General features: G+C 39.6%; 1 protein-coding gene across 9 annotated transcripts in view; it reads left to right on the forward strand.

Annotated features, from left to right (window-relative positions):
• Positions 1 to 25896, forward strand: part of HERC1 (HECT and RLD domain containing E3 ubiquitin protein ligase family member 1) — a 115153-nt gene that overhangs the window by 18338 nt on the left and 70919 nt on the right. For 6 of the 9 annotated variants that reach the window (XM_080626611.1, XM_080626618.1, XM_080626616.1 and 3 more), the window contains exons 1-6: positions 1711 to 1820; positions 19146 to 20101; positions 21330 to 21425; positions 21736 to 21930; positions 23452 to 23763; positions 24456 to 24552. In XM_080626611.1, coding sequence (XP_080482737.1) covers positions 19172 to 20101; positions 21330 to 21425; positions 21736 to 21930; positions 23452 to 23763; positions 24456 to 24552 — 1630 coding nt within the window. In that variant the 5' untranslated portion in view covers positions 1711 to 1820; positions 19146 to 19171. Of the gene's footprint in view, positions 1 to 1697; positions 1821 to 9043; positions 9124 to 19127; positions 20102 to 21329; positions 21426 to 21735; positions 21931 to 23451; positions 23764 to 24455; positions 24553 to 25896 lie in introns of those variants that run through there. The other 3 variants (XM_080626612.1, XM_080626613.1, XM_080626614.1) reach the window with 3 other exon arrangements.

Consider the following 25896-nt stretch of genomic DNA (forward strand, 5'->3'; position numbering starts at 1 on the left):
GGCTCCAGTGTACCTTAGATTCTGGGTCTCTGTGGGGATAGATACATCCGCATATAGGTGTTCTAGACCCTCAGCATTGCTAGGTGATTGACTGGCCACGTCAAGGCTTGACAAACAAAACAAGGAAACTTTGCAGCTTCCTGAACTTAGTATCCATTTGCAAAGCTAAGAAATTCTTTGAGAACTCTAAAACACTGGGTTGCTGGTGGAGCCTGCAAGCCATAAAAACATGCAGTTAATGATAAGGTTTGTCTCAATGCTGCGGTTAATGTAAGAATGTGGGTGTGGGGCATGTTAGCATGTTGAAGAGCACTGCTTAGCGCGTCTCTTCAGTCTGCTTTCTGTTCTGTAGAATAGCACATCTGCTGGACATTGCTGAATTGAAGGTATCTTGATGCATCTGTTGAATTTTTTTAAGTTTATTTCCTACACAGCAACTTTTAGCTGGCATATTTTAAAGACTTACAGAATGCTTTAAAATGTTTTTATATTATATTCCATTTTTGGTTATGTGTGGTTTTGCATGGGTTGCAGAGAAGCTGCAGATTAACAGCAGTTTGACTATGACTTTAGACGAGTAGCCCATGCAGTTAAGAGTACAAAGCTAAACTTCAGACTTCTTGAAGAAAAATGGGTTGTCTTGAGCATTGTTCTGTAGGTTGACATTTCATGTCCTTGCCCGTGGTAGGCGGTTGAAACTAGATGATCTTTAAAGGTCCCTTCCAACCCAAACCAGTCAGTGATTCTGTAATCTTATGGGATGGTTGCTAACAGAGACTGGTTTTGGTCTGGTTTAAGCTTGGTTGAGTCAAAGACTATTTCCAAAGCAAAGTGTTTGTTTGTTTTGTTTTTCTGCTGCAAAGCATTATGAATCCATGAGTAGCGTTTTAGGCAGGCAGAATAAAGAGCTGTGAATACCTGGGATCTGCCTCCAAAGCTGCCTGTGTCATTTGATCTAATTTTGGTTGGAACTTGTGACATGCAGTGCAAGAGCCCCTTCAGGGACCTAAGCTCTACACTTGGTTAATCCCTAAACCACTTTGTAACTCAGAACAAACTGCTAAGAAAGGTGATGGGCTTTGAGCTCAGAGGGAGAGGGGCTTATACTGAGGAAAGACATGGCACAGATGCGTTTTAGGACAAGTACATAAGGATGGGAACATAGGTACCATATGTCTGAGGAAAGCCCGCAGCAGCTGCCAGGGAAAGAAAAGGCAGAAGCAAGTGATGTGTCCCCACATACTTTATGACCCTCGGTGGTCTGCGGGCAGTTTTCAACCAGTTGAGTTGTCTTTAGTAACTACTGATGAAGTCTTTTTCCTGTGTTCCTGTAGTCCCTCTTTGAATTCAGGTGAACTTTGACTACACTGTATCCTGCAGCCAGGCGAGGAAAACCCGTCCCGTCCCCGCTGCCCCAGCCTGCCGTGTGCGGTGGGTTCGGGCTCCTCTCTCTGCCGCACGCCGGCGGCCCGTGCGCCCGTTCTCCCCGGCTCATGCCACCGCATCCCTTATGGCCCTCCCGGGGCCCCTTGGCCTCGCCTCGCCCCGCTCCGGTCCCGCGCGCCCGGGTTTTCCGCAGCAGGCAGCCGCTCGCGGCGCTAAGCGCGGAGGCGGGGAGTGGCCGGCGCCTCGCGAGAGCCGCGCGGTAGCCCCGCGAGATCTCGCCGCCCCCCTCCACCCCTCCCCGCCCGCGTCATGTTTTCTCTTTGACAAGCCGCCGCCGCTGCCGCAGGAGAGGACGCGGCTCCGGCAGGGACCTGTCGCCTGCCCCGGCCTCGGGGAACACCCGCACCGAGCTCCGCCGCCCCCGCCGCTGCCCGGTGAGCGCTCGGCTGCGGGGGGCGCTGAGGCGCCGCGGCCCCGGTGGGGACAGGGGCGGGAGGCCTGTGCGAGCCCGGCGGGGGAGGGGGTTCCCTCAGCGCCCCTCCCCACCTCGGCAAACAGCCGCCTCGCGGGGGGGGCAGCTGCGGCCGCGCCACACCCGCGCACGGCCCCTGCCGGGTGGAGCTCGGCGCTTGCACCCGTGTGCCGCGCCGGGCTGCCGGGGGCCGCCACCAGGCGAGGCCGCGGCTGCAGACACGGGTGTGGGGAAGGGGGGAAGGATGCGGGCGAGGATGAGAAAAACGGGGCTGCAAATGGGGCCGGTCAGATGTCAGCGTCCTCTTGGTGAGGATGAGGGGACGACGGGCGGCCAGCAGCTCCCCTTCCTTTGTAGGGTGCGAAGGAGGGGGCTTTTTGTGCCTCTTCCAAGCAGCATAAGCTGTGTGAGATCTGCTTTCTGCTTCCTCTGAGATACTCGGAGCTTCAGCTTTTCCCCTTGAGCCTTGTGAGTGCGGTTGTGGCATGGCTGTATGTTCTTCCCCCGAATGCCCGACGTATCTCTGGCTGTGTGGATCTGGCCGGTGTCGCAAAATTCTGTCTGAAATTTGCCATGTTAACCTTTACCAACTGTGTGTATGACTGAACGACTGTGGGTGTCCCATGTGTCTCCAGACCTGTCATGTGAATCGCATCGTTTCCCCATGGCTCCCTTGCTGGCTTTTACTAGCAGCACTGAAAAATAAAATGTATGCTTTTACTTAGAGATGATTTATTTTCACGATTTATCCTAATACCTAAAAGGAGCCTGTAAGAAATCTGAAGAGGGATTTTTTACGAGGGCACATAGTGACAGGACAAGGGGGTTATGGCTTTAAACTGTCAGAGAGTAGATTTAGATTGGATACTAGGAAGAAGTACTTCCCTGTGAGGGTGCTGAGGCGCTGACAGAGGGTGCCCAGAGAAGCTGTGGCTGCCCCATCCCTGGCAGTGTTCAAGGCCAGGTGGGCCACAGGGGTTTGGAGCAACCTGCTCCAGTGAAATATGTCTCTGCCTGTGGCAGGGGTTTGGAACTGAATGAGCTTTAAGGTCCTTTCCAACCCAAACTGTTCTAGGATTCTGTGATTTTGTATAATGAAGTGATGTCCTAGCAGGTAATAGTTTAGTCTGGGTTTTTGTTTTGCCTTTTTTTTTTTTTTTTTTTTTTCAACTGCTTACAGTTAATTTATTTTAGAACTTACTGTATACAAGCTGCTTTTCTTAGGGCAGAACCTTATTGTTATGCTCTCTTCACAGTGTACATAGGAGAGGCTTATATGCAATTGGTGAAGAATCTTTATCTGTTGTTTTAGACTTGTTTTTCATGTCACATATCTAAGCTGATTGTTGCTTCATGGACTGTTTCATTTGCTGTAGCTGGGACCATGTACTCTCTATATATGCATAGGTACTGCGTACATATATATGTACATGTACACACATGCATAGTGTCATGAGCTTGATCAGATTTGTGGATTAACAGTGTTCTATGGTGTCACTTCATAAGGAAATACTAAAGCTCTAAATATACTGAAATATATATGTGAAATACATACGAAATATATATGAAATATATATATGACATATAGATAGATACTGGAATTGTTTGAATATACTGAAATTCAAACATACTGAATTCAATGCTCCTGTTCAGGCTCCATATAAGCCATATCTTCTCCATCACATAGGGATGTGGGACTGCAGAGAACTCTGATCTCAGCGTTGAGTCTTGCATAATTATGGGAAAAAATATAGCAGACATTTAATCCGGAAAGGTAGATTGTATACCTGGTCAGCCTGCTGCTGCTTCCCAATATTCTAGGAGGAGTCTGTTAATTTTGTGTGAAAGATTAAAAGCTGTACAATGTTAATGGCCTACAGGACAGAAGGCCGTTGCCAGTCTCCTGTATCCTTGCACTTAGAAGGAATTTGTTGAGTGGCTTTATACACAGTAGTTGTCTCAGAATGAAACATTTTAGGGCTCCTTGTCTCAGTATAAACAAACTTGTATATGTTTGAAGCTTTCCTCTCTGCTCACGTGTTATTTAAATGTGTTGTGTGTGTTTTGTTTGTTGTCTGAACATGAAGGATAACCATGTTTTTGTGACTGGGAGTATGTAAGCTGAAGAGGAAGTGGGGGAGTTGAAATTCCTTTCTGTAAGCTGTGTAAACGATGTATTGATATCTAATTGTTAAATAAGAATAATAAGGATGTAAAGGCTTTGAGCTATTTTTGCTGAAGGACTGCTTGGCACAGTAAGAGTATAACACAGCATTTTGTTAATTCATTTAATCGTTGAGCTGAAAGATAGTTTACCAGTAAAAGCTTTTTCTTCTCTATTTCAGAATGGAATCAAATGCATATTAGTTATTGGGAAAGGTTTCAAGTGGCCTAACTAAAAATCTCAGTTGATTTCTGTCTTTAATTTACCAAATTCAGATAGTCATAATGTTCCTTTTCTGACAAAAACAGTGCAGGAGTGCTCTGTATGTTTCAAAGTATCAGTGATGACTGGAAGGGGACCATTTTATGCGTGGGAAAACTGCACATGAAATTAGGCTTTGCTTTTTGGTAGTAAAATTAAAAGCTTATACATTTAAATGCTTTTGTTTAAGACTTACTTTTAGTATTCCAATCTTTCTAGTTTTGGAATACAGTGTAATTATTGTCATTATCATGGGGTAAAGAAGCAATTTTTTCCCCATTTTAGAAATAAGTAATGGAGACAAAAATTATATGTATTTCAGGAAGACTTGGTGGAGCAGGCATTTGAGTTCTGGTCATAGGTTGTTATGAAGCCGTTATCCTCTGAACGCATCAGCCTTCATTTAGATACTTTACAGACACTCAATCTTTCTCTGTTTATATAACTTGAAATAATATTATCTTGCACTAGTATATTTTAGTTAGATGTAGGGTACATTTGTCTATGGCTGATTTGACTCCCTGGTGTAAAAGTCGTCATCTTGAATGTTGAGTACTGTGCTGGTTATGTTTTGTTCTCACAAGTACTCAGACTGAAAGTGCTGGCAGGTTTTCTTTTTTTTCTGTCTCCCTGTAGTGGTTGACAGTCCTGTGGAACAGTCAGATCTAGCAGGTATTTTCTCTTTAAAAACATCTCAAGTAGCCCTCAGAAAATGAATCTCTACTTTCCTAGGGCTGCTGAAGTAACTGGCAGAGTGCTACAGCTGCTTTCTGTGCATCATAGTAACTTCATAGTAACCTTGTCATTTCTGAAGACGAAAAAAAACTAGCCTGGAAGCCAGTGGCTATGGAATTTGCCAGTCACCAGCAAGTGTAATTGTGGCCTGGGAACTGGCCTTGACTGCCTGTTGTGATTGACCTGATGTCATCAGGCTAGTTGGGAGTATGGTCAAGTGGCTCAAGCAATCATGTTCTCTGCTGGAAGCTAGAATTAATTTACTGTTTAAAGAAAAGCCTACAAATTTGTGAGTCTTCCGTAGTAGCAATGATTTTTTTTTTTGCTGTCAGCACTACATGATACAGAAGCTTCGTCCTCAAACATTTCCTTACAAATGCACGAGTTTATACAAGAAGCTTCATTTTCAGTTAGTTATACTGGGAGTACTTTGAGTCAAGAAAAGGATTTTGCAGTCTCCTATTCATTGCTGAGTTTCTCAATTTAAAATCATGATTGCTAGTAAGTACATCTTAATTATTGCTCTAGTTTTCACAAGAAAATGCCTGTTGCTGTGTCTTACGGTGGTTTGAAATATCCTGACGTAGTACAAGTTAGCAGAAGTATATTTGGGGGACAATGGTAGTGATAAGACTTCACCAGGGTTTTCAGCCCTTTTCCAATGCAAGCTCAGGTGTCTTTCTTTCCTCAAATGGCTGGAATGGTTTTGATGCATGGGGCTATCTGCTTCTTGGCTCCTTTTTAGCTAACTGCTTTTGATGATTATTTATGTGGACTGTCTTCTAAATTCTCAGCTTTTGTTTCAGTATACTTTTATGCATCTGAAGAACTAATGGATTAAATTGATTTCTCTGCTGAATAGCAGTGCTAAACTTGTATTTTTCTTCTGCTTAGTTAAGTTTTGTACAGCACCCAGGGGTATAAGAGTTTACATTCACAGTGATAAGGGTTTTATACTTCTTTTTTATACGTGTAAGGACAAAAGAGAAAATAGATTTGACTGCTTCTCAAAAATGAATTTACTCTCCTTCTGTCTGTCTCCCAAGACATTTTTTGAGTGACCAGTTATGACCAGCTGAAAGCATGGAGTTATATTGATTTCAGTAGTAGACCTGGTAGTGAATAAAAAATCCTAAAGGAACCTAAAATAATGTAGGAAGACTAAATTTGGAAGAATACTGGCAGAACCTCAACATGAGTTAAGAAATATTATAAAGCTAGGTGGAATTTAATGTTCAGGGAAAAAAGTTGATAGTTGGCTGCAGATTTGATCTGAATTAGGATATCTATAATTCAGTTTCCATATGCTGAGCAGAAGGCTAATACAGGGAATAAAAATAGTGGAACGTTGTGACCTGTGGAGACAGGTGTTTACCTAATCAGTTAATATTATTGTGTATTTCATTTTGATGTTTTTCATGAGTGAAGAACTATGTGCAATAGCTGCTGTTCTTGCTTGCTCTTGCTTATGTAGCTCCTTTTGGTTGTTGTCTTGCTGTTCCAGATCTGTAGGACACCATGGCTGATTTTTTCTGCATTATTTTACTGTCCATCTCCTATTATCCAGCACCTCTCCTTTTTTAATTTCTTTTTTCTGCTTCTAATGCCTCTTTTTTGTCTCTTTAGTTTCAGTTCTGTATTAATTTTTAGTAATTTCTCTGAAGTGTTGGTGTTTTCTAATTTATCCTTTTCCTTCTCCGTGACTGTTTTGTGTAGTCACATTCACCTCACATCTGCCATGACACTGCGAATAGGCCGAGTGTATTGGCCTAAAAGAATATTTGAGGAACATTGTCTTGCACAGTGATCTGCAGTGCTTTTTGGCATGAGTAAAATATTGAACAAATAACTCTTTCAGGCAACATTATGTCCTATTGCCATTGCTTTTAGCTGCCCTAGTTTGCCCTGGCCATGAGTAATACAGAACAGCTTGCAGGTTTTGCATTGCTCGCATGTTTTCCATTGTTGGGCTGTGACAAGGCAGGATTTTAATTAATTGTATATATTCCTGGTTTCTAAATTAACCTCTCAAGAAAAAGGCTGTAAATGTTTGGAGCCCTGGTACCTGCTGCTAAATTCTATATACATACAACCCTCTATAAGAAAATGAAAGCAAAATCAGTTTTCTTTTAGTTGCACTTTCAGATTGTAAAACTCTAGTAAGGATTGCAAAAGTTGCTGCGTTCTAACAGTTGGTAGCGTGGGAAGCATGATTTTTTCTGAGACCTTGCGTCTGCTTTGTAGGAAGTATGAAGGACTGGAATGATCAAAAGTTCAGGTTAACACATAATTTATGTGTTAGGATGTTAGGAGCTGTTTGGACTGGAACTCAGCAAAACCAGGAAACAGTAATTCTGTTGCACAAAGTCAAGGTAAATCTGTATCTTGAATTCCACATTTAGCTCTGGAGTCATGCAGATGAACATACAGATGCATATACTGATGCTGCAAGTAGGTCATTACATCAATATAGGTAATCATATAGCAATAGAGGAACTAGGAAAAAGGCAAAGGAATATGATATAGGTGATTAGAGGTCTGCGTGACTTCTGTGGAGAAAGGCTTTGGTTTCAGTTGATACTGCGGAGGACAAAGAAAATAACCACATTTTGTGTGTGTCATAGTTGTGTTAGAGTTGGACAGAATATTGAGGTAATAATTTAGTATACTTAGATACAGAATAAAGACTTTGGTTTACTGGTATGAATGTAAGCTTTATGTGAATAAACAAAATAATTTAGAAGGGTTCCAGGTGCTGTGCTACAAAGCTAAATTGTTGCAACTTTGAAGAGATTCCATTTGTGTAATGGATTTCTACTATTATCACAGTAAAGCAGTAAATAGAAACATATTACATCAGGTTTTCAGTCATACTTCAAATAAATTAACTGTTTCAGACCCATGATCAGCTATGTGTACAGAACTGCTGCTTTCTTGCAAACTTATCTAAAGTAACATCCCAGAAAAAAGAAGCTTTTGAGTAGTCAGTCTCACTTGCAGTGAATTAATTGAATGAAATTCTCAATGAGCTGTAGAATTATCTGATGATTCTGTTTGTGAAATCTTTCTTGAGTTTTGTGTAAGCCACAAAAAGTTTGATTTTTCTGGCTCACCCACAGAAGTGAGTTCTCACTGTTTCAAAAGAAGATTTAACTACTCATAGCTATACCAGAGCTGTAGTGTGCTCTGGCTGCCCTCTGCTTCACTATGCAATGTTGGAGTCCTTTTCAGAAAGCACCCAGGTGATACCATGCTTGAAGTACCTCTAGTGCAGTTTGCTCTAGGACCACTCATGTTCAAAATAGTAAATAAAGCTCCTGTGAACTTGAGAAAGATGGTTGTCAGTGAACGCATGCTTGAGAACTCTGTCCTTTAGAAGTACACAAAAAATATTTGGCAAATGTGTTGAAGTTATACTTTTCCTGCATTCTGTTTAGAAAATGTCTGTACCTGTATCCACTAGGGAAAGGTATTATAACCTTATGGTGAGGCAGTAAATAGAGTTCAGGTGTGCAAAGTGCGTGAGTCTAGTTTTGGTGTTTCCTGCCTTTGATTTGACTGTACAGACAGCCAGCTTCTTGTGTTACAAGCTTTTGTAATGAGGCTCCCATAAAAACAGTTAAATGCAGTCAGTATCTGCTGAAAGGTTGCTGAAATTGCTAATTGCAGAGAGGAAGGGAGTGAGTGAGTGCTTATGTCGTTTATATTTCCTCTGAGAAGACTTCTGATTTTTAGGACATTTAATGTTTGCAGCTTTATAGGTGCAGTTTTTCAACAGCTTTACAGAAAATAGAGGTTTCAACAGCTTTTGTAGCTGTTCTAAGAGTCTGAGCACTTGGCTTCTGTCAGAATAATTGATTTTGTGCTTGATTTCTGCTTAGGTCAGACTAAGAGAAGAATGAGGTAATATGCAGCTTCGTTAAATGCAGACCTTGTTAATATCTTCAGTGAGCATGTGGATTTAAGGACATGTATTTTCTTCATACCAAGATACTGTATCTCATTTTATGCGTTTTGATTTTCAGATTGTGTTTCATCAACTTGTGCTGTCTTCATGTTTCCAGAATTCGGAAGTTTCTGGATCATCCTTCAATACGGGAAGGGGGTGTGAGGAGTTTCTAATTATTATTGCCTTTCTAATACATATTTTCACTTTTCCTTAAATGAATCCTGGTTTTGCTACAGGATATTGTAACTTGAGTCTGTATAAGTACCACAGTAACATTCTAGCTGTTCGCACATGTCTGCTAGCTTTTGAAGTAGACTGCTGAGGATGTTTTTATTTGCTTTATACTTAATACCTAATTAATATGGGAAGTGAATAATCCTGAGTTTTATTCAGTTGACAATGCAGGGAGAAATAAGATCACCTAAAGTAGAATTTGGATAGAATGTTAAATTTCATTCTTCTAATATTCTGAGAGTTGCTCAGATGTTTTTATAATTACCAGTGTATGGGTTTTCTCTGCAGAAACAGTGTGCTTTTTTTTATACATCTATAATTGTAGGAGTTTGTGATAATGACCTGATGGTTGAACCTTCCTCTTCCATTTAAGTTGTGATGAGATACTTGTGTTAAAGATTTTGTGCAAGGTGTGGTGTTTCCAGTACTTGTAAAGAAAACTTTGAAACTTTTAATTCTGTTAGTGGAAGAATGATTTTTCTAAGTGTGAAAATCTCCTTGGAGTGTGGCAAGTGATGCCTAGAGACTGGGTTAAAATATATTCCCCTTCTTCACTGTGTCCATTTGACAACACTTTATGGGAGATGACGTTTCGTTTTTATCCCTGTCTTACAGTGTTTACTTGTCTGGACATTGTACACAGGGAAGAAAGCAAAAAGTTGTAAAATAACAATTAAGCAGTAGGATTCAGGTATATACAAGTAATGGGAAATCACTGTACTTGAGGATTTAGCTTGAAGATTTCTGATTGTTCTGGTTTTCTTTTTAGCGGGCTGGACAGCAGTTATACCTTCTTCCTTCTTATCTGTGGGCTTTTAGCGTTATTGAAATTCTTGATGGAATACCAGTGATTACCCACATTTGGCAATGAGCTAGAACTGCTGTATTGGAAATGGTGCTGCTTAAAACAAACAAAGAAGCACCCTAAAATCAGCTCCTCCATTCCACACAATTAGGTGGTTTCTGTCTGTTGATAAGCTGAATGTGTATGCTGTGGTCTGGAAAAAACAAGTTTTGTGGTGAAGTTGTGCTGCTGCACTCTACTTTTCAAAATAGTAAGATAATATTCCTGTCTGCCACTTTGTAACGATATTTTGTGCAACCTTCTTTTAAACAAAACAAAAAGCCCTCTTTTTTTCTTAAATTGAGCCTCACACATGAATCTCTTCTTGCAGGAATTTAAAGCTACCTCTTTGGAGTTGCTTAGAGCTGTTCCTTGTCTACCTCTTCCTCCCTCACAAAGAAGCTATGGTGTGTGCTTCTGTCCGATTTCATAGAACCATAGAATCATAGAATAGTTAGGGTTGGAAAGGACCTTGAGATCATCTAGTTCCAACCCCCCTGCCATTCCACCTTTCTTTAATTTATTGCAGCCACCTTTCTCATAGATCTATTCACAGGACCTTCTCAGTAATCTTCCACCTCAACTACCCCCAAAATCTAATCCTTAGAGGGGGGCTTCCTGTTTACTTACATTAGGATGAATTTATCAGCTGTGTGGAGGCAGTTCTTGGGTGACAAATTCAAGTATCTCCCATAATTTCCTAGCTGACGTAGGAAGGGAAGAATGTGGAAATTCCTTCTGGGAAGTTGTGTATACATTCTGTCCAGGACTGATCTTTTCTGCTAAGTTCAGAAAAAGGATCTTTATGACCTTATATGCTTTGACCTTCAACCCCATATGAAAGTATTTATATTATTATTATTGTTGTTGTTGTTATTTCCACCCCTTGGAATGTAGAAATACTGCACTTTCCAAATTCTGAAGTCCGTTTGACTGTCTTGAAGTTGAGAACTTCTGTTATTAGTCTGTTCTGCAGTGGTTTTTGCCTTCTAATGAGCTGTTCTTGTATTTGAAGTTGATTAAAGCTGTCCCACTTACCTCAAAGTGAGAAGATGTAAAACTTCTTAGTTTCTAGAAGCTGTAATAAAAATACGAAGAAAATTAGTTCTTGGGGATTTGACAGTCTTCACATCTGAGGGAGCCAAATAGATTTATGAGAACTCTTTCGTGTTTGCTTTGTTTCCTTTCTAGAAAAATCTACCTTTTCTATAGACAGTGGTGGTAAGACAGAGGCGATAAGTTGCTGGAAACACTTACTGTTACTTCACAGTCCCATTTTACTTTTTTTATGGCACACAGTATAAGCACAAAAATATGTTTTACCTAATTTTATCTATAATTTCACTTTGATGTCAACTGTGATGTTTTGAAAGAATTACTCCACTTTCGAAAATAAGGAATTGTTAGACAGAAATTACTTGTGCTTGAGATTCATATGCATGAAATACTGAGATATTTATAGTAAATACCAAAAAATGTGTTTAGTATAGATAAGGAAAATACTGAAACACAGTGGAATACTGATTTTGCTATATCTCCCAGTCAGTTTTGCATCAGGATATTGCTCATGCAGTCAGTAGCTTGGTATTGTGTATATAAAATAAACAAGCTGGGCTTAATTGCAACATCAGGTTCCTCTCTCTGAGTGTTTAAAGTGCTATTGGGACAGAGAGAGGAGAGGAGCAGTATTTGTAGTTTTATCACTTCATCATTCACTTCCGTTTTGTGAAAATAACTTGTAAATTCAGTTATGTGTATCTCCGGTCTCTTATCTAAGATCCAGGGATGGTTCTTACTTCCTTAGAAAATATGCAGTTTTCCTCAGTAAAAGCATTTACTGTTTGGCCTATTTCATTAGGGATATAAACTTAGTATTAATTGAAAGCTTGTTTATTCAATAGTTTGTTGTACTTAATGATTACTTGCAGCAGGCCTTTCAGATTTTAATACATGTGGTTTATTAGTTATTTTAGGCAAGTTTACTTTTCAAAAATTAATGTTTTAAGTGATCTGTAAGAAGTAGCTGATGGTTTCAGGCTGAATTAATTCCTAGTTAAGAAAACCAAACTCTTTAATAACACAGAATACTTTACCTTCTTTAAAAGTATTTGCTAGGCCACTAAAGACTGTACTGTCACCTTGAAATACAACAACTTTCTTCTTTTCTCTGTATTTCAGCTTAGAAGGGAAGATCTTAAATTATTATTTGTTGTTAGACTCTGTCTTGCTGATAAACACTTGCAAGCTCTTGGGTTTGTGTTTGCTTTTTTCCCCCTAGATTCATCTAACAGTAATCCACAACTTCTTTTTAATCATCATGTAAGTAGAGGATCAGAAATATATGGAAAAACTGAAGTTGTTGTAGACTTTCATTCTCTCAGTTCTTGGCCATGTGGGAAATGTATGCCAACCATTTAGGTATTATAATTTCACAGTGCTTAGAATTGCTTGGAAGTTGATTTGTTTGAATTTAAAATGCAGCCCATTACCTTCTTTTGATGCTTACTAATTATTGCAAGATGCGAAGACTTCCTCCTGAGCTTAGAATTTGAGTGATAATAGCACTAGGTAATTTGTATATTTGGTGTTAGTTAGTTTGTTTACATCCCGGGGAAATCCAGAAGCAGACCAGAAGAGTTTGTACTTGTGTGCTGGAAAACACGGAATCTGAAATGCAGGGGGATGATCATTCGCTGTGCAGTGAGGTGTAGCTTTAGAAGTTGCAGGTTTGCAGTAGCTTTAGAAGTTGCAGTTGAGTGCATTTTAAGTGGTGAAATGATAAAAGGAAAAAGAAAACCCAACCTTTGTCTATACTGCAGGTAATGTCTGTGTTTCTTACTATGTTAGAAGAGAGCTCTCTTAAGCATATTTTGTTATTTAAATGTTCTACTCTCCTCTTAGCTCAGGAAAAAGCCCTCCTTGAACATGATGGTTTTGTTTTTGCAGATTTCATCTTATAGGTCTTTCCTTCTCATTCGCTTTCGTATGATGTAAGAGAAACAGCAGCAGTTAGTGTCCCAGTTGAAGTGAAAAGTAACCAACAGCTTTGTCGTACAGCTTGCAAATACTCTGGTAGAATATTTGGTGAATCTGAGCGTTTTCTTCAGTTCAGTTGTGGAGTCTGCAGCACTGTTACTCACAGTGCTATTAAGCATCATCTCCCCTGCCAAGTTTTAACAGTAGTTTCCAAGAGGGTGGTGGACAAATGCCTTTTCTTCACATTCTGTTCAGCAGCAGTTCGTTCTTTCTGGAACTGCCAGTAGTTTGCCAATCAATAGGTTTTTGAATCTTCTTCCCCGCTCTTGTTAATGAAAAGCACTTTCTTGGCAGGCATTAAGTTGGATAAGAAATACCCAAATTCTTTTGTACAAAAACTGTTTGTAGGGAATGCAGTTTGACCTTTGGCCTTGCCCTGGGTTTTGCTAAATGTCCTCTCATGCCTGTATCTGCTTTACTTTCTCTCATGCTTCTTGTTTACTCCTGGTGTAACAGTGTCATTGGCTGTGCTTAGTGTTTCCACTTAAATGTATTCCTGAATTACTTGTTTCTCTGAGTCGACTCTTAGGCAGAGGTTTTCCGCATTGGTTCCTAACTTTATAACAAAGAACCTTGAATTCTGAGTTGGGAAACAAGGGCTGAAGGCAGTCTTAGTTGCCTTCACATTTATTCTGCTGCAGCTGTAGTTGCTGCCACTGCTATTATGAGAACAATTTTACATCCAGGATGCATAGATCTTGGTTTTTAGGGTTTCATACCTTCATTTTGTCCTAACTGTTCCCTAGAGTACGCTTTTGAAATAGATGTTAAAATCGGCAATGCTTTCTTGTAATGCTTGTTCAGCTATGAGTTTTAAGTCCATTCTAGTTCACTTACTGATCAGCAACAGTAAAATGTATGTGGGCATTTACTCCCCCAAAATGGCTGTTTGCCCAACAGGAACTGTGGTTCCAAAAGATACGACAAATGATCTGTGCTGCAAATTCTCACTAGTGACTTCTTTTTCTTTTTTCTGAGGAGGTGAGGAAAACAAGGACTAAGGGAAGGAGAGCTGGGCTTTTGTCCTTAGGGTTTTGTCAGTGAAACCAGGTTTTTCTCCACCTGGTGCTGGACAGACACACTTTTTTATAAAGAAAATAGCAAAACTTTGTCTAATAGCTCTAAATTAAAAACGTCTGGAAATGATCCTAGATTTTTGAACCATGAAGGGTTGTTCTGTTAGAATAGAAATCCCAGAAAGTTCTGGGAACTTGAAGGGTGGAACTTCGAATTAAAAACATTTTAAGTGTTCCAGTGTTGAAACACTTTTCTAAAGCTGTTGCTATACATTCAGCCTGGTTTAGGTTTGTGCTGCTGCTGCTGAAAGTACTTCCTTTCTCCACTTCTTGTCACATGTTTCTGCCTTCTCCCGTTGTGCTTGGCCATGTGATCAGCTTGTTCAGGAAGTTGGTGGGACTCCACGGGGGCCCATGATGCAGAATTGGTACCTTCTACATTGTCAGTTGACCTTGGAGTGGTTAGATGTAGTAAAACATCAGTGAGGATATTCACAGGGTCTTTCAAAGGCAAATGTGTTTTATCTTTTTTTGCCTGTATTTGAAATGAAATGAAATGCCCTTGCTCTGAGGCAGTTACAAACTTCATATTTGTGGTCCTCAGGCAATGAGCTGAAGGAAATAAACCCTACCTATGAACCATGCTGGCCATTGCTGTCTAGCTTCTGGTTAACTTCAGTGACATGTAGTTGCTGTGCTTGTGCTCCACACAGAGATGGTCTCTATTGTTAAGAATGCATACTAGGGGAAGGTTAAAATCATGTCAGTTTTCAGGAAAAACAGCAGTATTTGTAACTTGGAGGTACCTGAGCAAGTTTTGTATTTTCAAAATGAGGAATAGCTGGTGTAAGCATAACACAAAGCAAATGAATGAGTCTTTTTCCAGGGAGCTTATTAGCGTAGCTAGGTTCTCATGCATGCACAGAATCACAGACTGATTTGGGAGGCTGAGCTGTTGGTGTGTTTCGTAGTGTTAGTAAGCAAAAGATGTGTCTGGACTGAAATACAAGGAACGCACGTTGCCTCTGAATGGTGATTCACAGTTGCGGCTCCAGTTTTTCTGTGGTAGACGTGCAAGGGTTTTGTCTGCTGAAATACAACTTAAGTTACATGGGCAAGGCTCACTGAGGCTCAAATAAGGCTTTTGATGAAGGTGCTGATCTATTTTTGAGAAAATTTGGCTGGAAAAGCAGCTGCTTAACAGCACAGAATGTGCTTTTGTGGCAGCTAAACTGGAGGAAAAGTTCTACTGTAGATCTTTGATTTTTATTTTTTTAAAGCATGAAATATCAAGAGGAAGAGAGAACAAGTTGCATTATATATTACCAGTTGCACAAGCATTACTGCTGTAGTAAGCACATCCTGTCACTAGATGGAAGAGAGATTCCCTCCTCCCCACCCCCTACCTTCGAGATTTAGTTTTGAGCTAGATGAAGTAAGGCTCAGACTACCCAAGAACAAACCCCTCTCCCTCAGAATGCTGTATTACTTTTTAGTGAAATTGTAGTACAATAGAACTTGAAGGGTCAAAGAAGAGAAACTGATCATTCAGAACCTATATAACCCATGATTAATGGTTATACAACAGGAGTCAAACAGGTATGGTTTGTACAATAGGAGGTAGAGCATTTGTGGGATACTTTAAACAGCACTTCTTTTAAAAATAGCAGTTTGAAAACACTCTTTTGCTTTGAAAAAGCCTTCTTGCATATTAAGCTGTTAGCTTGATAAAATGTAGAGTTGACATGAAGAATCCCCTTGGAGAAACTGGAGTTCTAAATCCTACTGCTATTAAAGTTACTAACTCAAGTGTCTCTTTGGGAGCAGAGTGTTCTTTTTATTTATTAATTTAAAACAAAAGTGTCTCTGACTTAGTAGAAGCCTGGCCTCAGGTAGTTGTGCTCAGCCTGCGTTCTTGTAAGATGGTTTTCAAATTCAGTGTTTGTTTCTCGAATTAGGGTTTTTTTGTCATGTTGTCAATACTGTTACTTTTGCAGTACTTGAACACTGTATAAAAGATAACTAAGAAATATTGTTGATTTTAATGACTTCATTGTTATTTCACATGCATGAAGTTCATGTGGTTTGTTTTTTTGCTGTTGAGTTCGAGAGTGTTTTACTGAAAATACTGTGGTTTTGAGGGTAAAAATATTAAGCAAAATAAGATCAAGAAATTATTTGATTGAGAGATTGAGATTTGAGTAGAGAAATTTAAGTTGGTAAATAAGTATCCTAAATCCAGTTTCAAAGAACTGAAATATGCTGCTTGGTTGCAAGTAAGAGATTAGACAGTCTTTGAAATCCATGGACCATGTATAAATATGAAATGCTCATTGCACAATCTGTATATACTTTTCTATAGATTTCCTGACTCATGCCAGGATTCTGATCCAGAGCTATGAATGGGATCTGGCAATGAAGGCCTCAGTTCATTTTTAAGTAGCTGTAAATTTTTTGGGATACTTTTAAGTATCCCAAAAGACAGTTTTTCTAAAACTGTATTGCATTGCCTTTTTTCAGTCTAAGTATTGGCAGACTGGCCTGAAATTGCAAGATGAAAGGAAAAAAACGAGAAGTGGATTGAAAAGTCTTACGATGCATGCAGCAACGAGCTTATCTGTAGCCTGTATCAGCAGTAGTGTGGCCAGCAGGACCCAGGGCAGTGATAATCCCCCTGTACTGGGCACTGGTGAGGCTGTACCTTGAATTCTGTTTTCAGTTCTGGGCCCCTAACTACAAGAGAGACATTGAGGTGCTGGAGCAGGTCCAGAAAAGGGCAATGGAGCTGGTGAAGGGCCTGGTGAAGCTGGTGAAGAGGAACAGCTGAGGGACCTGTGGGGAGGGGGCTAGTTTGGAGAAGAGAAGGCTCAGGGTTTTTGCTTTCTACAGCTGCCTGAAATGAGGATGGAGCCAGGAGGGGGCTCGTCTCTGCTCCGAAGTAACAATTGATAGGACAAGAGTAAACAGCCTCAAGCTGCGCCAGGGGAGGTTTAGACTGGATATTAGGGAAAATTTCTTTCCCACAGGGTTCTCAGGCATCAGAACAGGCTGCCCAGGGCAGTGGTGAAGTCACCGTCCATGGAAGTGTTTAAAATTCGTGTAGGTGAGGCCCTCAGTGATGTAGTTTAGTGATGAACTTGGCATTGCTAGGGGAATAGTTGGACTTGATGATCTTAAAGGTCTTTTCCAGCCTGGTTGATTCTATGTTTCTAAGGTATGTGAACTAGCTTGGATCGTGTAAAAATGGTATGACTGTATCGACATTGGTGCTGTGCTTGAGCTAATAAGCCCTTCTAAGTAGCTATCCTAAGGCAAGCTTTGTTTCTATCTCAGCTTAGTCTCACACAGGCCAACACTTGCAGACTGTGCAAACACTGGGCCTGGCTGTCTTTGGAGCCAGTGGCATATGCTGCTGGTTTTGGTTAGAATAATTTTTTGAAAAATGCTAACATCTTCCATTTCTGAGCTTTAGACAGTATGAATAGTACGGGAGTTCTACTCATTACTTTATTCTTAGGAGAATGCTGTCAATGGAATTTCTTGTCATTACAGGAGAGATGTGGCTGTTCAGGAGTTAACGTTTTTTTCAGAGTAGCTACCTCATTAGGTTAAAATGTAATTCCACAGTACTTAGAAGAAGTCATGACAAAGAAGGAATGCCATGCATTGCTGGGTTGATTTGGAACAGTCTTCCCCATAAACCCTCAGCTGTGTGTGACAGAGCAGTCACTGAGACAGCACTGGGCACTTTCTAAATAAGTAGTAAATACGTTATGATTCTCAAGTATTGCAGAATTGGAAGAAATTTCATTTTGTGGTCTTGCTGCAGATTAGTTAGGATTTATTTTTGTGATAAGAATCTCTTCAGGGAAGATCTTTTTGTTAACCTGAAATAAATATTTTCTTGGAAGAATGACAACACGAGGCTGGAAAAATTCTCTGTCTTGTATTTCAGAAGTTACTGTATTCCTTTTCAGAAGGGTTGCTATTTCCATTAGAAACTTACTACAGAAAGTAATTGGGGAACAAACCTCTGAGTTTCTCACTTTAAATGCATTTGTGATTGTTTCATACCCATCTGTTCTTTTGTGAATATTCTCCTTTTGCTTACTTAGCCACTCCACCCACCTTTTTTCTCTGCTGTATTTTATAGACCACATTTCATTTTATTTAGTTTTTATTCTGTACATGTTTATTTTGATCTGCTATACTGACAAGCCACTCTTGTAGTCTGACTTTGAGGCTAGTTTCTCTGTTAGGGTAGATGAGAGGAATAATCTTTTTCTCTGCATGATCCAGTGTCAGTTCTTCATGAGTTCATGACAGAAATCCAGCTGCTTAACCCAGTTGATCAGCATTTTACAAAACTGTGTAAAAATGCTTCCTTTCCTTAACCTTCCCAAGCATTCTGGAAGTGCTTGTCAATGCTCCTCAGGATTGTATTTTCTTTCATGGTAACTCATCCTTCTGTGATTTACCAGGTTCTTCTACTATTGAATCTCCAAATAATAGATTCTCTACTTACTGGAGAACTTTTTATGCTGTAATTGAAAAGCTTGCACGTTTTACCATGGAATTTCAAGCTATTAATCATGCTACTTCTTACATCCAGTTCTTCACACGTGACATGCTGATCTACAGTGATAGAGGTGCCTCTGCACTTTGTGTTGTCATTGTTTTACCAACTTATTAATCACAATACTACATTGTTTGTTTCAAGATAGAGAAGCTCTCTCAAAACTTAACTAAAAACTAATTTCTTTCCTCTGTTTTACCTCCAAATTTTGTCTTCCTAACATGCAGTTCTTTTGTGAACTTGCACCACCTTAATTTTTGAAGTAGTTTGTTACAGTGTCATTTGGGGTTTTTTATGGCTTCCGCTTGCATGTTTGAGTAGTATGGTTGAGAGGTTTGCAGTGGCTGAGCATCAGGGAAATACAAGGCTACTTACTTTTTAAAAGGGTTATTAGGATCTGTCATACTGTGAGTAGTAACAAGTTCAGTAAATAATTTTGTACACCCACTTACAGGTTGTTTTTCATCTCCAGGACTGATGGCAAAGGAGTAAACCAACATGGCAGCTATGGTCCCGCCTGTGAAGCTGAAATGGCTTGAACATCTGAACAGCTCCTGGATCACAGAAGACAGTGAATCTATTGCAACAAGGGAGGGAGTTTCTATCTTGTACGCTAAGTTAGTCAGCAATAAAGAAGTAGTGCCATTGCCCCAGCAGGTTCTGTGCCTCAAAGGACCTCAGTTACCAGATTTTGAGCGGGAATCACTATCTAGTGATGAACAGGACCACTACTTGGATGCCCTTCTTAGCAGCCAGCTGGCACTGGCGAAGATGGTATGCTCAGACTCTCCATTTGCTGGAGCACTTCGAAAACGTCTTCTTGTGTTGCAGCGTGTCTTCTATGCACTTTCTAATAAATATCATGACAAGGGGAAGGTGAAACAACAGCAGCATTCACCAGAGAGCAGTTCTGGATCCACAGATGTGCATTCTGTCAGTGAACGTCCAAGGTCAAGTACAGATGCACTCATAGAAATGGGGGTTCGGACTGGATTGAGCTTGTTATTTGCACTGCTAAGACAAAGTTGGATGATGCCAGCGTCAGGACCTGGCCTCAGTCTTTGCAATGATGTTATCCATACTGCAATAGAAGTTGTAAGCTCTTTGCCACCTTTATCTTTAGCAAATGAAAGCAAAATTCCACCAATGGGGTTGGACTGTTTATCACAAGTAACAACATTTCTTAAAGGAGTAACAATTCCAAACTCTGGGGCAGACACATTAGGTCGTAGATTAGCTTCTGAATTGCTTCTTGGTTTGGCTGCCCAACGAGGTGCCTTGCGATACCTTCTTGAATGGATAGAAATGGCTTTAGGTGCTTCAGCTGTAGTGAACACCATGGAGAAAACAAAGTTGCTGCAAAGTCCAGAAGGGATGATCAGCTTTGACTGCTTTATGAGCATATTAACACAGATGCGACGATCTTTGGTGAGTATACCAGCTTTGATTTTTTTCTATGTTGCAAATGTAGTTGCATTCTTAACTTTAAATAGTTTCTCAACACTGAATGCTGATTTGCTGAACAGTTTGCTTAAAATATTAAAAAAGGGGTTTCTTCTGTGAAATGTTTTCTTCCAGTATTTCCTGGGTTACCCACTGTCTCCTTTTTTCCTTCCCTGCCCTTCCATTTTCTTGTAGGTAAAGATGAAACACAAAAGCAATCACTGTGTTGTCACTTCTGGTGTTATGTTTAACTTCAGGAAAAGAATCAAGGATGTACTTTACGTTTAAGATCATAGCAAAAAAGTGAGAAAATATGGAACCATTATAAGCTGAATTTGCTTAGAAATCCAAGTTTCGCAGTCTGCCTTGTTTCCTAGTTGAAGCTACTTCTATTGCATATTCTCCAATTAGCCTGGACTTCTCCTTTATATATTCAGATGATCAGTAAGATTTGACATGTTTAGTGGTTTTGCTACTGCTCAGAAATGAATGCAATCAGCAAATGAGCTGAATTGTTTGGAAGTACGGCACACTGCTTTGTATATTGAGTGCTTACTTCTAGTCCTGGATGGATATTCTTTTGAAAGCTATGAAGTTATTGCACAATATGCAATCAGAAGCTGTGGCAGGCTTCTGCCTTGTGCTCAGACTGAAACAAGGAATGACTTTTCCTCTGACGTAGTCATTCTTTTCTCTCAGGCTCATAATGTTTGCTAATAAACATAAATTGAAAAACCTAAAAAATGTAAAGAATAGTGACCATGAGAAGAGCATGGCAGTGGCAGGATCTGAATTGGATTGAAAGTCCTGATGGGCAATTTTATTTGGTGTTGGTTCTGGATTAGGTATAAATTTAGACACTAAAACATGGAAATTAGGTAAACACAAAAATGATGATTAGTCATTTTTCAATTATAATCTCTTTAAATACAAATGATGTGTATTGCAGAAAAATGTTTAGGAGAAATTAAACTTGGGTATTTTCACAGAAATTACTAAATAAGAATGTTTAACTAGCACTTGTCACATTTTTGTTATCCCAGAGTATATGCAGATATCGCAGCTCAGGGGAGAAAGGTAGCGTACTTACGCTTATAGGAAAAGCTTTAATTTTGCACAGCTATCAGAACAAACCCTTAATGTATTTTGTACAGGTGCATTGTTGCTGCATCCAGGGTTTTTTTCTCATAATAACAACATTTAAAAATTGTAGGGATCATCTGCTGATCGAAGTCAATGGAGAGAGCCAACTAGGACATCTGATGGCTTATGTTCTCTTTACGAGGCTGCACTGTGTTTGTTTGAAGAGGTATGTCTTGAAATGAACCCTGACTTGAGGTAACTGTAGTTTTCTTCCCTCTCACACCTCTGATTGGTGTGTACGTGTGGGTATGGTCCAGTCTCTGCTGAGTTATTCTGGAGTAGAAGAGGAGGAGAAAAAATGGTGAATAATTAAGATGCAGAGAAACAAAGTAGTTTGGGCAACCTAATGATATGGTGATGGACGATTTACGTTTTAGGCAAAGAATCATTGAGGGGAAATTAAAGTTACATTAAACATTGTGACTATATGGAAAGAAGTGGAAATGCTACTATGTAATAAATCTCTTTTTTAATAGGTTTGTCGAATGGCATCAGACTATTCAAGGACATGTGCCAGCCCTGACAGCATTCAAACGGGGGATGCTCCCATTGTATCTGAGACCTGTGAAGTATATGTTTGGGGTAGCAACAGCAGTCATCAACTGGTAGAAGGAACTCAAGAGAAAATACTTCAGCCCAAGCTTGCTCCAAGTTTTTCTGATGCACAGACAGTGAGTGACACCTATAGTGGTATACTATGTAACATTTAACAGCTTCGTAGTTGTAGTATAAAATTAGAAACTAGTACTTTATTTCTGAGTGTCAAGTTGTAATGAAGTTATAATGCTCAGCAGTAGTCACACAAGTTATTTTATTGAAAGAATCTCAGTACTTGTATTGATGGCTGGAAAAACCACTCCATTTTGTTTTTATTGGCGCACAGAGATCAATATCATATAAAAAGAACAATTGAATTACCTTAACTTGCTACGAAATGCATTTGCAGAGACAAATTTGTTTGCCTCTAGTTTTTGTGGGGTTTTTTTTGGCTAACTGCTGGCACAGCAACCTTAATTAGCTTTCTGAAAATCCAAATACAGGGTGCTCTTTCTGCTCTCAGTCGCACATTCTGCATTTGCAACTGAGCACTTTTAGTGATGCGTGGCACAGAATATAACGGTTTGCTTTTCTGTTGCTATCCTGGCTTTGCAGTGTTGACTTAAGTAAAAGCATTTTTTTGGCCCCTAGACAATTTAGGTGCATACTCTGAAATTGTTTCTGTTGACGTTACTGTCTATTTTATATGGCAGTGGACTGCAGGACCAGGCATCATAAAGTATGTTTATGTATTCAGAAAACTTTGTTAACACAAACCCCTAATACACAAGAGTGGAATGAGCCATCTCAATGGGTTATGCTTTAAATAGTACTGCATACACCCATGCAACAAATTCATGTCATTTCCCATGGGGATAAAGAATTTTTTCTTTAACCTTCATCAGCGATCTTGTAGGATTTGTCTGTATGAAGAAGGTAATTTCCAGTAAATAAGGCTGTCGCAGTGCAGCCTAGTGCCTGCTTCAGGCCGGTTTATGATGTGGGTATGCAGTGTCTTTATGCTTCAGATTTGAACCGGCTTTGCACTTACAGTGTGTTGAGCTCTATGGCAGGTTATTGCAGGATTAGTTGGCTTGCTGTTAGGTCATTCTCCAGCTCTGTGCTGGCTTTCCAGTAGAGACAGTTCTTACCTTCAGAAAAACTTTTGGTTTTATTACTTGGTGTGTATATAATTAAAATACATAGTCTCAAAACAGTAGTGGATTTAGGTAATCTTACCACTTGAGCCTGGTTAGAATTAAGCAAAACCTGCAGTGCTTTACGAAGCTGTCGCTTTGTCTTTTTAATCTTAAGAAGTTAAAGTATCTTCAGAGATTGTCTATCTCCATTCATGCGACTTGGAGATCTTAAGGCAGCTTGAGTTCTGTAGTCTTTAGAAGAAATACAAATAAACCAGATTCTTTTCTTGAGGAGAAGAATGTAAATACTGATTAGATTTACTCATATTTTTCAAGAGATTATATTTTACTCCTTGCTGTGGACCGAATTTGCCTTAATTTTTACATTATGTTATATGAAAGGGTTATGTAAAGCAACCTGTCATTCTGTTTAAAAGTACAGACTTCTGGATCCATATGAGAATTCTATATTTATCTAATCTTTCTTTTTTACTTCTTTAACCTTTCTGTTTATAGATTGAAGCTGGACAATATTGTACCTTTGTTATTTCTACGGATGGTTCTGTTAGAGCCTGTGGTAAAGGCAGCTATGGGAGACTGGGATTGGGTGACTCCAATAATCAGTCAACATTGAAAAAATTGACTTTTGAGCCTCATAGGTCTATTAAAAAAGTGTCATCTTCCAAAGGATCAGATGGTCACACTTTAGCATTTACCACAGAAGGGGAAGTCTTCAGCTGGGGTGATGGTGACTATGGAAAACTGGGACATGGAAATAGTTCAACTCAGAAATATCCCAAACTTATTCAGGGTCCTCTGCAAGGAAAGGTATGTTTTGAATAGTAGAGCACATGGTTTTATTCTGTTCATTGTGATGTTGCGTCAAAATTGAAACATATGAGATCTTATGTAAAAGTTCTGTGTTGTTTCTAACTCCTCTTTGAAGCTGAGTCTGCTTTCAGCAATGCACTAAACCTCACAGTTGCCTTTAGGTATGTGGTTTGGAAAATGGCATTGTTACTAAACCTTCTCATAGTCTTAAGAGTATAACTGGCTCATGTGCTTTTGCTGAACTGCAGTGACATGCCAGAAGAGGCTGCTTTTGTTAGCTTAACTTTAGGACTTTCCGTATTCAACTTTACAGCGTCTTAATTTGAGAAGTGGCTTTGTATTACCCTACAAGGCCTTCTCTTCCGTATCTGTGTGCTTTGGCCAGTGTTCTAAACATTTGCTGATACTTCTTTTTGCTGCAGTGAGATTAGGATATCTTTCTGTTAAGTTTGTTTGATAAATAAATCGCGACCAGTTTTCTATATAACCTTGTTTCTTTGTGTACTGATTTCACTTGGCAAATACTAAATGGAAAAGATTGCAGAAATTAATTTGCATGTGTACTTGCTCCACGCAAGCAAACAAGTGGATTTTATATAGCCTGCTTTTGAAACTCGACTTTCGTAAGCATTCAGATTTGCTCTTCGATTTCTGTCAAAACTTGCTTTTCATTTTTGGATGTCATGTAGGTCGTTGTGTGTGTGTCAGCTGGGTACAGACATAGCGCTGCTGTTACAGAAGATGGAGAGCTGTATACGTGGGGAGAAGGAGACTTTGGAAGATTAGGTAATTTTAAAGCTTCATGGGATGCTTTTGAAAGAATTCCTGTGTCTGGTAATGACAGTACACATGTATTTGCTTTGTTCTTTTATTGTCTCTTCTAAATGCACATTGGTACACAGGTGTGTGCATAAAGGTGACTGTATTAAAACTAGTGCGGATACTCTTAAAATACTTTAATGCAGTTAATATTACAAAGATTCTACTTTATTGAATTTTTATTTGTGGCAAAAGTTGCCTTCATTCACAAGACTGTGTGTGATTACCATTCCCATCTGAATGTAAAGAGTAGGCAATTAACTGGCATTCTAGACAAACATGATCTAGTGATGATAGGATGGTTCTTGTAACAGTCATGAATAACTGGCTAATAATATCAAGGATCTGATTCTACTGTGATATTCATAAGGATACTTGACATTAAGATCCAGAAAGGCTTTATGTCCTTTTAATATGTCTAAAAGGTTACATTTAACTAAAACAAAACCCACAGTATTTCTGTTGGCTTAAAGTTCACTTGTCCATTTCATCATCTTTGCTGTACAGCTGGTATGCCTATTACAAGCCCACCCTTCTCCAGCAGGTTCAGTTGAACCAACAGATCTTGCATGGAAAATTGTCTCAAGTTGGACTTTAGTTCCTTCCTGCTATCAGTTCCTTTCTGCTGTCTTTGGTTTGAATCATGATCGCCAAGTAGAGGGAGGGGTAAAAGCAGGTAATGGAGAGGGTCAGAAGATGTAGATGATGTTCTACAACTTTTATACTGTCAGTTTTTCAAGGTAACCAGTAGAAAGAAGTGGTGAGCCCTTCCCTGTTAAGAACAGAACACTGGGTTAGAAGTTTAACCTACGGTTTCAGGGGGAATTGTGGAAACTTTCTCATTGAGTTTTAGGTTAATGAGGGGTTTTCATGTGCTTTGGGGAGTTTGGAGTTTGCAGTGCTGAGTTTCAGTGCTCTGCTAACAAGTAGCATTTAATTAGGTTATAGTAATTTGTTCACATTTAATCTGTTATGAATACCGTGTAGTAATTATTTTCCCTGTGTTCCCCAATTTTTCTTCTGTATCTGCAGAATTCATGTAGTTTGTTACACATGTAACTCATGTTTATTATGAAGTAGATGATGCTGTAATGCATTGGGCTTCTACAGAAAGGAACCAGCTAGAATTGTGACTAACTAGTTTGATGGTTTTATTTGTCCGTGCTTGTATTGACTGTAGTAAGAGTGTGTCCCATGCTGTTCAGTCCATCTGCTGCCCAGCATTAGGAAGTATAGCTGCCTGATCAGTTAGTTTTAAAAGCAATTGTATTAGTAATTCTTTTTATTTCTTTTAAGCTAGGTAGAAAATAG

The sequence above is a fragment of the Psittacula echo genome (genome assembly GCF_963264785.1).
Source record: "Psittacula echo genome assembly, chromosome: 10".
Lineage (NCBI taxonomy): Eukaryota > Metazoa > Chordata > Aves > Psittaciformes > Psittacidae > Psittacula > Psittacula echo.